The sequence below is a fragment of the Rhincodon typus genome, chromosome 11 (genome assembly GCF_021869965.1).
Source record: "Rhincodon typus isolate 14 chromosome 11, sRhiTyp1.1, whole genome shotgun sequence".
NCBI lineage: Eukaryota > Metazoa > Chordata > Chondrichthyes > Orectolobiformes > Rhincodontidae > Rhincodon > Rhincodon typus.
The window spans coordinates 25,966,360-25,981,913 of NC_063342.1; the positions used below are offsets into that span (position 1 = coordinate 25,966,360).

The 15,554-nt window shown below is 39.0% G+C and overlaps 1 protein-coding gene across 2 annotated transcripts in view; it reads right to left on the minus strand.

Annotated features, from left to right (window-relative positions):
* The window catches only part of tbc1d23 (TBC1 domain family, member 23), a 72,717-nt gene that overhangs the window by 22,835 nt on the left and 34,328 nt on the right, over positions 1 to 15,554 (minus strand). For both annotated transcript variants that reach the window (XM_048602493.1, XM_048602491.1), the window contains exons 6-7: positions 13,076 to 13,200; positions 8,868 to 8,914 (exon numbers count right to left, since the gene is read on the minus strand). In XM_048602493.1, the coding sequence (XP_048458450.1) occupies positions 8,868 to 8,914; positions 13,076 to 13,200 (172 nt within the window). The remainder of the gene's footprint in view (positions 1 to 8,867; positions 8,915 to 13,075; positions 13,201 to 15,554) is intronic.

Here is a 15,554-nt window from a genome sequence, read left to right on the forward strand (position 1 = left end):
GAGGGAAGACAATTCAAAATGGGTATTAAAATTATTTATTTTTTTTAAAAAGTACCATTCTTTAATAAAGAAAGACTTTATTTCCTGAAAAAGGAAGAACAAGCTAAAGCACAAACTTCATTTAAAATAGCTGACTGGAAAATGGGGTGCAATGACTACATACATTCAAGACAAACAAAAACAAATTGCTGAAGAAACTCAAAAGAATTGGCAGCATCTGATAGGAGAAAACAGCTAACATTTTTACTCCAGTGACTATCCTTCAGAACTAGGAGCAGCTAAGAAAAGGCGAAACTTATGCTGAGGTTCTGGGGGGTGGTGGTGAGGGGAGGAGGGTGAAGAAGAATGCGGGAGGAGAAGAAGAAATGTGCAGACAGGTAGAGACAGAAGACAGGGTAGGCAGGCAAAGGGATTGTTAATAGTAAGCCAGGGAAAGGAGGAGCTGGACAGGTGATAATGGAGTTTGAGTAGTTGCAACTAGGTTGGCTATGCTGAAAGCAACTCACTTCACGACAGGACCAGGGGTTGCAGGGATCAGTAATAGACGAGGAAGATGGTGTTCATGCTCTGAAATTGTTAAACTCAACATTGAATCCCGAATTTTATAAGGTTCCTAAGTGGAACCTGAAAAATAGTTCCTCCACCTTTCACTGAGCCTAACAAGAGCACTGCAGCTGGTCGGAGATATAAATATTGGTATGGGAACACAGCGGTGTTGTGAAGTACCATGCAACTGGAAACTCAGAGTAACGTATACAGACAGAACATAAGTGTACTGCAAAGTGGTCACCCAGTCTGTGTTTTGTCTCCCCAGTATAGAGGGAACTGCATTTTCTTTCTCGCTGGGCTCGGTCTCCACCCATCTGCTCACTCCGTTTTCCATGCTCCCATCATCAACCTAAGTATCACCTTTTCCTAGTTGCTTTTAGTTCTGAAGAAGAATCACCGAACTCCAAGAGTTAACTCTGTTTCTCTCACAGATAGTGCCAGTATTGCTGAGTCTCTCCAGCAATTTTTGGTTTTGATTGTTTCAGGTCTGCAGTTTTGTTTTACCTAAATGCAGTTATAAGTACAGACGAAGGAAAATATTGATTTGTCTATCTGCAATGGGTAAGGAAAATGTAATTATTTATTTATGCAAACCAATTAGGAAGTTCTTACTACTTCACTTCTGTGCATTTCTCAAACCATTCTGCAGTTGTGCATGGCTTCCCCATTTAGAAATGTTTCTGTCAGTCATTCTTATAACAGCACAGTCCCTGCCTCACTTCAAGCTATATGCTCTATTATGCACAATTACTTGCTGCATCTTTTTCTGATCTCATAACTTAAGTTTCTGCCTCGAGTTGAACACAAGGGCTCATTTATAATATTTATATACACTCTGCCAATAAATTTTAATTCACAATCATGTTACTCGTGTAAAGACAACAAGGAAAACCACTAATCAAAGTGAAAATGAAAAGTCAGTGTTCACCTTTCTCTCAGTTCATTAGATTTGCCTATCCCTCAAAGGGCCTAGTGATTAGATTATGGCGAAATGGATAGAACAAGCAAAATTATCTAGGATATCATGTCAACGATAATCTTGTCAACAATTCCTTGTCAATGAAGCAGCTGTAATTCAAAGAACCCATCAGAATAAAACACAAGTTTAGAATAAACTATTGTACCCATGGAGAATAAACAAACTCTGGGCAATTTTTAAACACTTCTGTAACAAATAATTCATTCTATTATTCAAAGAAAGAGGAATCAAATCAACATAGAATTTTGAATCAGATATTTTCCCAACAACAATACCAAGGAACAAAATATCTAGGATATCATGCCAACAATAATCTTGTCAACAATTTGCCAGTGAAATGGCTATGTGGCACTATGGTAGACGATTCATCATGATCTAGAATGGTAGAGTAGGCTCGAGACTTAGGCGCAGGGTGACGTTACCATGTCCATGATGTGCCAATACAGTACAGATTGGGCGAAGAAGAGTGCTCAGCTCTGAGCAGGTAACATGAGCAATGGTATTCTGAATGAACTGCAGCAAGGACAGTGGACATGGTGAAGATTGGCTACAAGATCAGTGCAGAAAGTGAGGCTCAAGGCAGTAGAGACATTTATTCTAATCATAGTTACAACATATGAAAAGGACTGGCAAACAATAAACAAAAAGGAAGAGTAAATCTGGATGGTAAAGTGCACCGAAGTAAGACTCAGATGAGGAAACAGCAGCACATCCTTGTGCCTACTGGATTAAGCCTAATGAAGCAGTTATTGATGCTTATGGATACAAAGGCACATAAAGGTAGAAAGTGATGATATCAAAAGAAAAACCTTCAGTTTGGTTTTTTTTTCTTTAAAATTGTCAAAGAATTTGTTTATCCAAGAACAATTGTGATGCTAGTGTTTCACTGTTTATATCTAAATGTTAGTCACATAATATTTTAAAAAATTCATTACAAATAATTTCTTAGATTATTTTCAATTGCATAGTAAGAGATAGTAAGAACTGCCAATGCTGGAGTCAGAGATAACACAGTGTGGAGCTGGAGGAGCACAGCAGGCCAGGCAGCATCAGAGGAGCAGGAAAGTTGATGTTTTGGGTTGGGCCTCTTCTTCAGAAAGGCCCTTCTGAGGAAGGGTCCCGACCGGAAACGTCAACTTCCCTGCTCCTGCTGTGTTGCACAGTAAGATCTGTTTTAAGAGGTAATTACATCTGTCATAAACTAGATTGCTGATTTTTTTTTTAATATCAATGGTTTCGCTGTAACATAGGGAAGTTAAAAATCCCTTAAACCTATTTCAAAATAAAGATGATTAGATGCATATGATCAATTTTCTTTGAATCCCTAAATTAGACAGACTCAGACTTAAGAGATCTAGTTGATAGTCATTAACAGTAAGTAATTTAGTTTCATTTGGAATGTCACAGCAAAGACTGTGTATAGTATTAGAGGCTTTTTTTTGAAAAAGCCTGAAATTTCACAAAATGAGAATTTATCTGTTAAATTTGACTAATGTTGACCTATTACAGGTTTCTGATAAATACTTATCACAAAGAAACATAAAACCTATATCCTGATAATTTAACATCTTCTATTACAAGAAATAAAGCTGGGCTATGCAAACAGTTACTCTAGCAGCAGATCTTCTCATATCCCTCTGTCATCAGTTGATCAACAACGGTCAAAATAAACAGTACCACGTTATGGTATGCAAACCCATCAAAACACCAAGGTGGCTGTCAAGTCAGCATTGTAGAATGTGCAGAGTTGGGAGAATGACTGGGCTAGAAACTACCAGTGGCTCTGCAACTTTTATGTCTTGTGCAGGATTTTGTAGGACATTAGTAATTTTTATCAACATATATCACCACATAATAAAAACTATTTCTTACATTACAGCTCTCCTATAGTGGCATATTCAGCTAAAATATTGTACAGCTCTAACTCAAATGACCACCAGACCACATTCCAACCTTGGAATAGAGCGGGTGGTGGAAAACGTTTTAGACATAGCTGCACGCATGTGTGCAGCTGTCATAAAAGGTACAGGTAAACTAATAAATAAAACTGTAGGGATCTGGCAACAAGAAACCTTAGGTGCCTTGGGAAAACTGCACAGGGGTAAGTGACTTCTGATTTTTTGGCTTACATTTGAATTTTAAATTTTATTGCACTTACTGCACAATAAATATACTGAACATACGTGTTGAACCATTTCACCTGGGGCCCTCCTCTGCTTGTGCACCAGTAATGCACAGGTCCACAACCAGGAGTTCCTGATTAGAGCTGTTAAAAAAGGGTACAAACAAACTTCAAATGTAAGCATGTGTCCTGAGAAAGTTGAGTACTGTTGAAAGCACTTGAAAATTCAGGGCAGTACAATCAACAATCAGGAATACAGCTTGCTGACGGAAGGAGCTAAGAGATTACAATTGACAGTTGGATCTACATATAGAATTTAACGCCCTATATCAGGGACCCTGGTAATTGTAGAGAGTTGAGGAGTAGGCCATAATGTCATCATGCATGCGTGTGCTGGATAGCAGGAAGGCAAAGACTGCTCCCAATTTGATTTAAACAGCTCCAACTGTTCAATGCCTACTTTTGATGGAGATCACCCTTCCCAAATTCCCCATTGAGCAACTTCTCAGAGGAGCATTAAAGGAACTCAAGGTTCAGCTGTCCAGGCCTCTATCAAGTTCTTATCATCTTTTGCACAATTAGCTCAATAGCCACAGAAGTCAAAGATTCAGCCCCACTATTTCCAACACCTTGGAAGTTCAACAAGGATCACAAAGGTAATTTTGAGTTAATAACTACTTTTGGAACAAATATTACTTGTAAATCATTGCTGAATCAAATTAACATTCAAGATGTGGTTACATATGCAAATTCTTCAATTGTTTTCAACTTGCCTGTTATTTAAAACAATAATCCAAAGTGATGCAAGGAGCCAATTAGAAAGTTTAGACAGGAGAAAAAGTGGCATAAAAGCTTTTCGTCTTTGGAGCCAGTGCATAAATTCAGCATAGACTGACATACGTCTTCTGTCTGTTGACTGTAAGAAATACAGTGAAATGAGTTTGGGCAGCCTCAGTCCAAACCAGTACAAATAGAAAAAAGTCTAAGCACAAATTGTACTTAGTTTGGCACAAATTTGCATCTTACTCAAGAAGTCACAGGACCAGGTGACTAGTGTGGGAAACTGAAAAACAAATGTGTCACAATAGTGCAAAAGCCCCCTTCTGAAATTGGGGTAAAGCATATTGCCACAACAAATTAGACAAAACTTTAACCCTTTATCTGATTACGCTGACCTAGGAGTGCTTGGTGCTGACATTGAACATGTGGCAAGATGTCAATTTCCTACTATTAAAAACCCCTACCTTGAGTAGATAAAAAGTGTTAAAAACGTTACTGAGAAAACATAATTAAAATATTTTAAGCTATGAAAATGGATAATTCTTAATAAATGGCGAATTCTGAATAGAAAGGGAAAATAATTTCTCATTTCTAACTTACTTGATCAACATAAACATATATTCTCTCTGCAACTTGCTTTTTCAGTTTCATCAACTACAGCGTTATGTTTTAAATAAGCAGTTACCATACATATTTTTCAAAAGCAAAAGGAAATAATGTTTTGCCATATTGGTTCCAATGATAAATAGCCTAAAAATTGAGCTTCAACAAGACCTAAAGTTTTGCTCTATCAAACAAAAACTGGTGCTGCAAAACTCATTCTGAAAAATTAAACAATGTGCCTCAAAATAGTTAAACCTAGATTGCTAGTCATAAAATTCTTCTTTCCAACCCCACTCTCAATATTCGCCTTAAGCAATTAACAATTGGGAATGTAAAACGTGCATTTACCGATACTTTAGACAAGAACTTTTGCTACAGCAGTTTGCTATAGTATGCAATTCATCAAGTGTTGTACATTGGTATTTGTGTTATCAAATTTGAAATAGAATTTGGAAATCTTCTCAATATTTAATGCAATTTTGCCTGCTTGATACAGAGTTGGAACATTGGAAGTGGTGGAGCTGTTGGTAATCTTGAGGGCAGCAATGCCCAAGGGAGAAATTCTGCTGTCCCTCAAGTTCATGTGATACATTATCACCGAGTTTCAAAAGTGAGTCTATCCCATGCATTGGTGATGTTGTTGCTTTCTGGTTTTTAGTTTCGTTATTTGATTAGCCATTGATGATCCCTTGTGAAAAAATAACTACATTAATTGTGAGCAGTACCTTGGTAATTAAGGTCTCAGTTGCTTGGACATGGTGCTATATAGTTAAGTTCCTGGACTTATCGTCTAGAAGTCTGAACTAACAATCCAGAGACTAAAAGTTCAAATGGCAACGTGGCAGTTTATTGAGACTCCGTATTTATTTCAGAATCCCCTTCCCCTACCCCATTTGTGAAAAAGGGTCCAGACCCGAAACGTCAGCTTTCCTGCACCTCTGATGCTGCTGGTGTTCTTGGCCTGTTGTGTTCATCCAGCTCTACACCTTATTATGGCAGTTTATTGAGCTGTCACAATTCACAACTGTGCTTTGGGGAAAGAAACATCATGTCCTTACCCAATTTGGCCTATAAGAAACTCCTTCATTAAAATGAAGAAATATTAACGCTACAACATTTGGGCTACAAAACCGCTCAGTTGTTTGAACCTGACATCAATAGTGCAAGAAAATGGCATGTTACTAGGTTTTTAAAGGTAACCATTAGACTGTATTTAAATAGGACCATAAAAAAATTAAGATCACAAGATAACAGAAGAGTAGAAAGGTCATTAGGTCCACAATAATTCACGCATCTAAAAAGACTCCAAATTCTCTTCATTGTAGCGATAGTCCTGTCCAGGAATTTCATCTCCATTACTCTACCTGGAAGTAATTTCCTTGTATCAATCACTAGATTTGCAAAGAGCTTCGCATTATGCATTCTAAATTTACATTTTAAAAGTATGTATCCATGGCCTCTAGCGTTGTTCTCACATATTAATGCGAAGTACATTCCAGATTTACTTCTCCATTGTCAACGAATCAAAAACTAAGTTGTAAAATCAGAAAATAGAACCAAGAAAATAAAGTAAGGGAGTTTTTTTGACACCTAAAAGAAGCACAAATGCGCATAACATGTCTGCTCAAGCCTGGCTGTAAGGTGTTAATATAAGCCTAGCAAAGAAAATAAGCTTGTACAGATTGCATCTTGTCATTTTTCTGTATTTTTGGTTGTGCAATGAAATAGAAAAAGGACTGTTTAAAAACGAAGAATGCGCAAGGGTTGGTGGCACTTTTTAGAATAAGTGCTGGTAATTTACTTTTAAGTGCTGTTTTCACTGTTTCTTGTTAACCATGGGCGAAGTTTCGTTGCAAATTGAAAGGCACCAGGGAGTATGCACAAAGTAAAAATTGGCAGCAACAAGCAGCAGTTGTCAGTGCAAAGGCCCTCTATCTGCCAATAACTATGTGATTCTCAGATAACTGAGCAATTTATGGATGCGAACTATACTTTGGACCTTCAGAAAAGGAGATGGCGTCCTTGTTTCTGTAGTAAAAGAAATATACATACCTGAAGAAAGCCAGTTTATCTTCCGTCATCAATTGCTGTAGACTGTGGCTTTTAATTAATAAGTTAGAGACTTATTATGAACCAGATGCTCTGTGCATCCTGAAAACAAGTGACAGTGCATGAAGAAAGGAGATCAAGGATCAATAAGCCCTGACAAGCCAAAAGATCATCACAGTGAACCCTGTGGACAAGGATCATTGAGCTGTCTTCTCCTTTTTTCCCTCCACCACATCACTAACGTTTGTGCGTGTCGGTCCATGTCTGTCTACATGTGTTTGTTGAGGAAGTTTTATAAAGGAGGTTAAAACTTTAACTCAGAATTACATGTCGACAGTTTATAGTTGTTTAGCTGTAGCTGGAATCAATTTATTAGCTAAAAAAGGGTCATTCTTGTTAAGTATTGCAACCTGGTTTCTGTTTTGCTAGTTTTAAAAAGACAGCTGAATTAGGGAATTCTGTGTACGTTGATAAAACTTTTGTGACAACTCCAGGAATAGTGGGACTTGATTTCCAGTATGGTACCTCCACGAGGGTGACAAGCTACATGCAAATGATAAGCAAATCTAGTGCTCCTTAGAAATTAAATGTATGCTTGCCGACATCAACGCATGCGATATTCAGCGGGAGCACTGCAGGCAGATTGGAGGTAAGAAATCAGGGCCGAGGCAGGTAACAAAGGAGGAAGAGCAATCATGAGGAGCAAGGGAGAGGGAGGGAGGGGGGAAACTGGGATTATGGGGAAGACCAGAAGGTAGGGTGGGGATTTGGGGGGGGTAGAGACAGAGAGAAAGAGCCAGCGAGCGAGAGGACCTCCTGGCTTCTGGCTCCTGGCTTTCCTTGTCGCATACCATACCACCCATACTCCTTGCTGCTCCCACCCCACTTTGGGCCCAGTTCCCCCTCACATCAGGGGTTTCAACCTCACCCTATCACTGATGCCAAGTTTAAAATCACATTCTTCCCCTGTGCATGTTCAGTAATACATCTGTACATGACATCACATGTAAAGTCTTCGTGATGATATCAGTGTTTGGACATGTGCATTTCCGAATGAGCATGCGTGGGTGGTTCCTCATAGTTGTTGGTGTCAACAAATACTACCTTATTTCAAAAGGGTTCTAGTACAAAATGTTATCATTACTCCTACATACTCCCCCTGATGAGATAGAAATGGTAGCTGGAAAGGAATGCAGTGGTGGGATTGTTGAAGTTTCAAGTTCTTATCTTTGTGATTCAGACATTATTCTATCTTAAAACTTGCAATTTGAGAGATAAAGTTTTCAAGTTATATATCTTTAAATGGCAAATGCTTAAAAGACTTGATGTTCAAATTGAAAAGTATGTTCCAACACATTACTTTTGACACTTCTACTTGTTCGGCAATAGCTCAGATAAGTAAGGTAGAAGCTTCAATAAGATAGAACTCAAAAGGTCTTTTCAAATTTAATTATCCTTAATTACGACAAATTTCTCAAAATTTTAAGCTATTTCAATAAGTAAGGAGGCCTTTCTGAAAATGCAAACATGAGTCAACTATATCTTCTGTCAATTAGTGGGAACGATTTCAAAATTATGTGCTGAATTTCTGAACTAAATATTGACCAAATATGATCACTTTGTCCATTATCTATAGTCTAGAATACAATATTGAAGCCTTTTCTATCTGTGTTAAGTATTCATAATATTGAGCATGGGACATTTAAGGATTCATCACAAACAATACATGCAACTTTAATTGAAATGCAAAGAAAATTATTCAAGGAATATATCTGGTATACTTACGAATGAGGTCTGCCTTACATTCTGCCTCTTGAGACAATATAAATTCTCTGGGAAAAAAAGAAAGATACGTTATTGTCCTTGGATTAAACACCAAGTACTGCAAATATACATGAAAGGGATCTTCAAGATAAGAAATCACTGGGTATTCAGTTCTCAAATGATCCAACTAGACAGATAAAAGTTCTGAAGAGTGATACCAAATTTAAAACACTAACTCGTTTTTCTCTCTGTTCAGACGCTGTCAAACCTGCTGAGTTTTTCCTGCATTGTGTTTGTTCTAGTGTGAAAACCTGTGCGTTTAACCAGAATATTTTTCTTCCAATATAACTTAAACCTGCAAGTTCACAGCAGCAGTAAAACTATTAGATAAATTTGTGTCCATTAGTCTTGTCTATGCTTGAAGTATGATTTCCACATCCATCGTCTACTGAAATGGCTCTCAAAGGCATAACTGATACTTGATTGACTGTGACCCGACTAATCTATTTTTCTTAAACCTATCAAGAAACTTACCTTTGTCCAGTAGTGCTCAATTGTTGTCTAGCTGGATGGGACTACACTTGCTAGGTTCCATTTTTATTGAATTGCTGCCCAAGAATTACTTACGATGGTTTCTCTTCCCACTTTGTTACCTATAGTGCCCCCATAGGATCTTACCCTGGTCCCATCGCCTATTTCTCAAATACACAGTGCCCTTGGTGTCATCATCCAACAATAACATTACTTTCCACATATATGCTGGTGACACAATGTCCTAACCTCACCACCTCTCTCAACTGCTCCACTGCGACTAAACTGTCAAACAGTTTATGCAATCTTCAGTAATGGATTAAAAGAAAACTTCCTCCAATGAACATTGGACAAAGTCATTGGCTTCAGTTTTCACTCCAAACTCTATTTCCCAATCACTGACTCTCACTATTTCCCCAGCAACTGCTGGAGGCTGCACAAGACTGTCTGCAAACATTGCCTCCTGAAAGTGTACCCTCTATGAACTAGAGATCATCCAAAATGTATTGCCTGTGTCCTAACTCCTGTCTACCCATCACTCACTGTGCTCGTTAATCTGTTGGGGCCGGGTAGAGCAATGCTTTGATATTAAATTTCTCTTTCAGATGTTCAAATTCCTCCATCGTCTTGTTACTTTCTCTTACTTCCTACAGCCCCACAATCTTAAGTGATATCTGTGCTCCTCTAAATTTGGCTTCTTGATCATCCCGGATTTTGTTCCTATCATTGGTGACTGTAACTTCAGATATCAACATTCTCAATCTGGAATGAGGAGGGTAAGCCAAAAGACTTCAATAAAATTGGTATTTTTTTCAGCAATATGCAAGTTCTATACTACCAAAAAATTACTGTTGGAGAGGTAGACGGGATAAAAAAAAAAAAACTTGGCTCAAGAAATGGTGTTTTATTTTCATAAGACAGTCAATACAGCAGTAGAAAGGAACATTTTAAGAGAGTTTGAGTGTAGAATTGTATGGTTGAATGATTTGTCATGAATGGTGGGGTGAAGGGAAGTAGGATGCAAAAAAAGGCCAGTGCAGACCAAAAGTTAAAGGAGGAACCCAAGATTGGAGGTGCAGCATGCCCTTGAAGGGACTTGAGAATAGGACTTTAAATTTAGTGTGTTGGGAGACAGGAAGTCAGCCTAGGTCAGCAATGAAAAGATTGATACAACACTTATCAAATCCCCTTCCAAAAGAAACATGGACAAGGTTTTTGATGATAGCAAAGTTAAAATGTTACAACAACACCATGAGGTTTCATGCAGTCTTGCATCATTTATTTTGTCTGAGCTGTAAAGACTACATTTGCTGACTGTTTTGTGAAATTGTGAACAAGCATGGGTGCCTGTCAATAATTATCTGATAGGCTTTGGGTAGTTAAACAGCTTGTGATGTGTACGATGCTGGCAGAAGCCCTCAAGACTGCTGGAAGGGGCAGATAGTAAAATACATAAAAGATTGAAGAAGTTCAGTTTATTTCTCCTCAACAGTTGCTGTAAGCTCTGGCCTTTAATCAGTAACTAAGGGAGTTTGCAGTTAGTGTCCCAATTGCCTGCGCTTCTTGCGAAGTTTAAAAGAACCTGGAGAAGAGAGACTGAATAACAGGAAATTCTGATGAGAAAAAGCATCACTAATATCCACTATAAATCCACTGACTCCTACAGTTACCTGGACTATACATCCTTGCACCTTGCTCCCTCTAAAGACTCTACTCCATTCTCCCAGTTCCTCTGTCTTGGTCGCAAATGTTCTGATGACGCCAACTTCGACAAGGGAACCTCTGAAACATCTACCTTCTTTCTCAACTGAGGATTCCCTAGCACAGCTGTTGACAGGGTCCTCACAAATGGGTCTGATCCATCTCCTGCACTTTGGCCCTCACCCCCTCTTTTCCCTCCAGAAACAGCAACAGGGTTCCCCTTGTCCTTACCTACCATCCTACCAGTATCCACATCCAGATGATCATTAACTACCATTTCCATCACCTCCAGCGAGATGCCACCACCAGATACATATTCTCCCCCCCTCCCTTATCCGCCTTCTGCAGGGACCGTTCCCTCCTAGACACTCTGGTCCACTCTTCCTTCACTCCAACACCCCCGCCAGAGCCGTACGGCACTTTCCCCTGCAACCGCTGAAGGTGCAGCACCTATCCATTTACCTCCTCCCTCCACAGTGTCCAAGGGCCCAAACATAACTTCCAGGTGTAGCAGCACTTGACCTGTGCTCCCCAGAATCTAGTCTACTGCATTCACTGCTCACAATGTTGTCTCTTCTACACTGGGAAAATGAAGCATAGACTGTGTGACCGCTTTGCAGTACATCTACGTTCTGCCCACAAAAACGACCCCGAGCTTCTAGTTGCCTTCCATGTCAACACACCACCCTGTATCCTGCCCAATATCGGTGTCTCAGGCTTGCTGCAATGCTCCAGTGAAGCGCAGCGGAAGCTGTAAGAACAACACTTCATTTTCCGCTTGGGGACCCTGCAGCTCACTGTACTCAATATCTGGTTCAATAACTTTAGGGCTTGAACTCTATGTCCTAGCCCCACCCCTACACACCAGGCCTTGTTATCACAGTCTGCTATTACACACAACCCATTGTTAGCCACTTACAGTCTGCATTAACAGCTATTGACTCTCCTAGTCAGATCATTATCAACTCCTTTGTCCAACTGTTCTTTTTTCTCTCTTTGGGGTCTATCCCCACCTATCGTTTACTCTTTACAACCCCACCCCCCCCACCCTATTTTCTGCATAAAATTTTCCAAGCTACCATCAGTTCTGAGGAAGGGACACCAGACCCAAAACATTAACTCTGATTTCTCTTCACAGATGCTGCCAGACCTGCTGAGCTTTTTCAGCCATTTCTGGTTTAGTCTTTGATTAACAGCATCATCAGTTCTATCAGTTTTTAAGAAAAAACATCATTTCATTAAGTCTTGTGAACTGGGGCAATTCAATCAATCAATCTCCCAGGCTTTTTTCCCTTCCACACATAACATGAAAGTTGGACTGAAGGTATTGAAGTTTTGACCTGTTTAAGGAGAATGATATGTGAGAAAAGATGATAGTGGGAGGACATGGGTAACTAATTTTGTTTTTGAAGTGAGAATTGATAACAACGGTCCAAAAAAAAAAGGGAAATAAGCAGTGGGTAAGCAAAGAGGGGTATTTAAAAGAATTACAGTCTAAGGTTCAGAAGCAAATATTTGAGGACAGGAGCAGGTCAAATGAACTGAATGTGGGTCACATGGATGAAATGAGATCAGAGGATATGACTGGGGAAGATGGCAAATAATCAAAGAATGAAGATATGATCAACGGGTGAGACAACTTTAACTGTGTAGTTATATGGTTCAGTATTAAGACAACACTTAAGAATAGAAAAAGATGATTCAAATGCAAAAAAAGTCAGCCCTGTAACATGGCATTTTACTTGAATAATGTTTGCATAGTTATTAACTTTTTAAAATCAAGTACAAATAATACGTAAAATATTTTAGAGAAGGAATTTATAAAATTTAATGTCTTTTTATAACAAACTTGAAAATCAAGATTAGGTAAATCTAATGAACGGAGAAAAACTACATTTAGGTATCTATCTATCCACAGTATATAACTGAGATGTAAATGTTAAATTGACAATCTCGGCATTGGGGGAGAAAAAAAAAATCACAGAAAGGATACTTACTTTGCATTAACTAGAATGACTAACATGAGAAAGAAAATTAGGAAAGGGTCTGCTTGCTGTAGATACACATCCCACATCAGCTGGGCAACATCTTCTGTACAACAACCAGCAAAGAGGCTTGCTCCCTTCAGAACAATAGATATAAAAGCACAAATGTTTCATAATCTAAAATTACCAAAATTCTAAAATCAGAGCTTTATGGTAATTTATACCCATATTTCACGAATACAGCCTTTAAAAAAATCTTCATAAAAAGAGAATAACAACAAATTAGCTTATGGCATTAAATAAAATGAAATAAATTCAACTATCATTTAAACCAGGATGAGAGTACAATTTTCCTAGATTTTGCTTTGTTAAAAAAAAAAAACGGGTGAGGATAGGGCTTAGAGGCTGCTACTGGGAGCAGGGTGAAATCCTCAACTCAGAGCAACAGTGAGAGCGGGGGCACGGAGACTTTTATGTCTAGGTGTGAGCTGAAGGCTGGGGAGGAAGACTGGAAGAAATGGAGAAAGGTAGAAGGAATAAGAGTTCAACTTCAAAAATAAAATGAACCTCATTTTGTCAAACGGGGTGCTTCATTTTACATCTTACATTACTATTTTTAGGCAGGCAGGTGCTTCCTGTCATTTGGGAATTAATTGTTTCTGCTTTTTTCATCACCAACACATGGGTTTAATCGGATACTCTGGCTGTACCAAACTGTGTAAAAGATTAGTCTATGATAATGGAGTTACGAGAGGCAAAACGGCACTGTTCTATTGTTAAGGGGTATTGGGAAGGGAAGACATTTATACAACCACACTTCATCACTATCTTACTTGATCGCTCAACCATGTCTCTCAATTGTCAGCTCTTGTCTGGCATCCCATTTTGGACGAGCAGCAATTTCCCCCAACCAAACATAGGAACACCGACATTGTCTTCAATTTGCATGGCAACCACCATTTCATAGCCACAGCTTTGAATTCTACACCTGGTAACTGTCTCAAGCTGAACCAGACTGTTTGTCTCAAAAATTATAACTCATTATCCTTGCCATCCCAGGCCTATTTCCACTGCTTAGTGTAGCCCAACTCTATCCCTACCTCAGTGCTCCTCAAGGCTTCTGTTACTTCTAAGTTTGACTATTCAAATGAACTTTTGGTTGGCCCCTGACTGTAAGCATGTAGTCATCAAAAACTTGACAGTCCGTATTCTCAGTTGCACTAACTCCCACTCATCCATCAGTGTTCCACTTAAGATGCAGCCATGCAGCAAATATAAATGTATCAGACAGGAAATAATAGTCTGCAATGAAGCTATGTTCTCTTTGAGATCTATGTCCTAGCACAAGCACATGCACATGTCAGTGTGTTATTCCTAAACAGATTGTGCTCTGCAACATATCATCCACACGTTGCACACAGTAGGTAGGAAATATGCTGCCCATTATCCTGTTTTTGCTGACCAACACTGGTCCCGAGATCAAAAATGATTTTAAAACTCCCATTCTGGTTTCAAATTCCTTCATTCCTCTCCAGCTCTGTAATCTCCTCCAGAGATACAATTTTCTGACTGGAGATATTTCAGCATTCTTGATTTAATTGCTTCACCATTTGCAATCATGCCTTCAGCTGCCAAGCTCCTAAGCTCTGGAATTCCCTCCTTAACCCTCTTCCTGCATCTATTTCTGTTTTAAAGATGCTGCTTAAGACAGGACACTTCTCAAGAAAAACCAAAATAAAGGGAAACAACATTTATACTGTATGAAAGGAGAATGCTACTTGGTTGGCAAGAGTACACTGATAGTAAATGCATTGCCGTGAAGAATACACCATTAGTGATGACTGACAGCTAAACATATCACTCAAGGAAGCTATGGTCATTTGCACAGATGCATTATATCATGGCGATCTAGACCTGCCACCATTGTGAGAAACAGTATTCATTGAGCTTTGAACTCAGCAAATCATGTATGATCAAACAGATGGTTTTGCCATGGGATCCCCAATAGACCCAGCTTACAAATAATCTCTGTGGATCTCCATGGAAAACACGTCTTTGATAAAATAACATCTCACTTCCTACCCCTTGTATATTTCTGATATATAGATATGTTAGCCATAGTTAAATCTGTAGCCACATGCAGGGAAATTCCTAAATGTCTTAATAGATTCTAAGCCTATGCTCAACTTCACCTTTGAAATGGAATTGTCACAGGAGCTCCTATTCCTCGGTATCTTCAGTTGAGGTTTCAGCCAAGGGGTTCTCTACAACTGTCTACCTGTGTTGGCTGATGTGTGTGTTGGGATTCCTGCAGTTCTACATACCGTAAGGTTGGTCTTCTTGGCAATCTTATAAATAGAGCCGGAGCCATTTATTCACTGATGGTAAAATGGGCATATCAAAGTCACCCTGTAGAACAATGGCTTCTTGTCTGTGTGGAGTTTGCACATTCTCCCCATGTCTGCACAGGCTTCCTCCTGCTGCTCTGGTT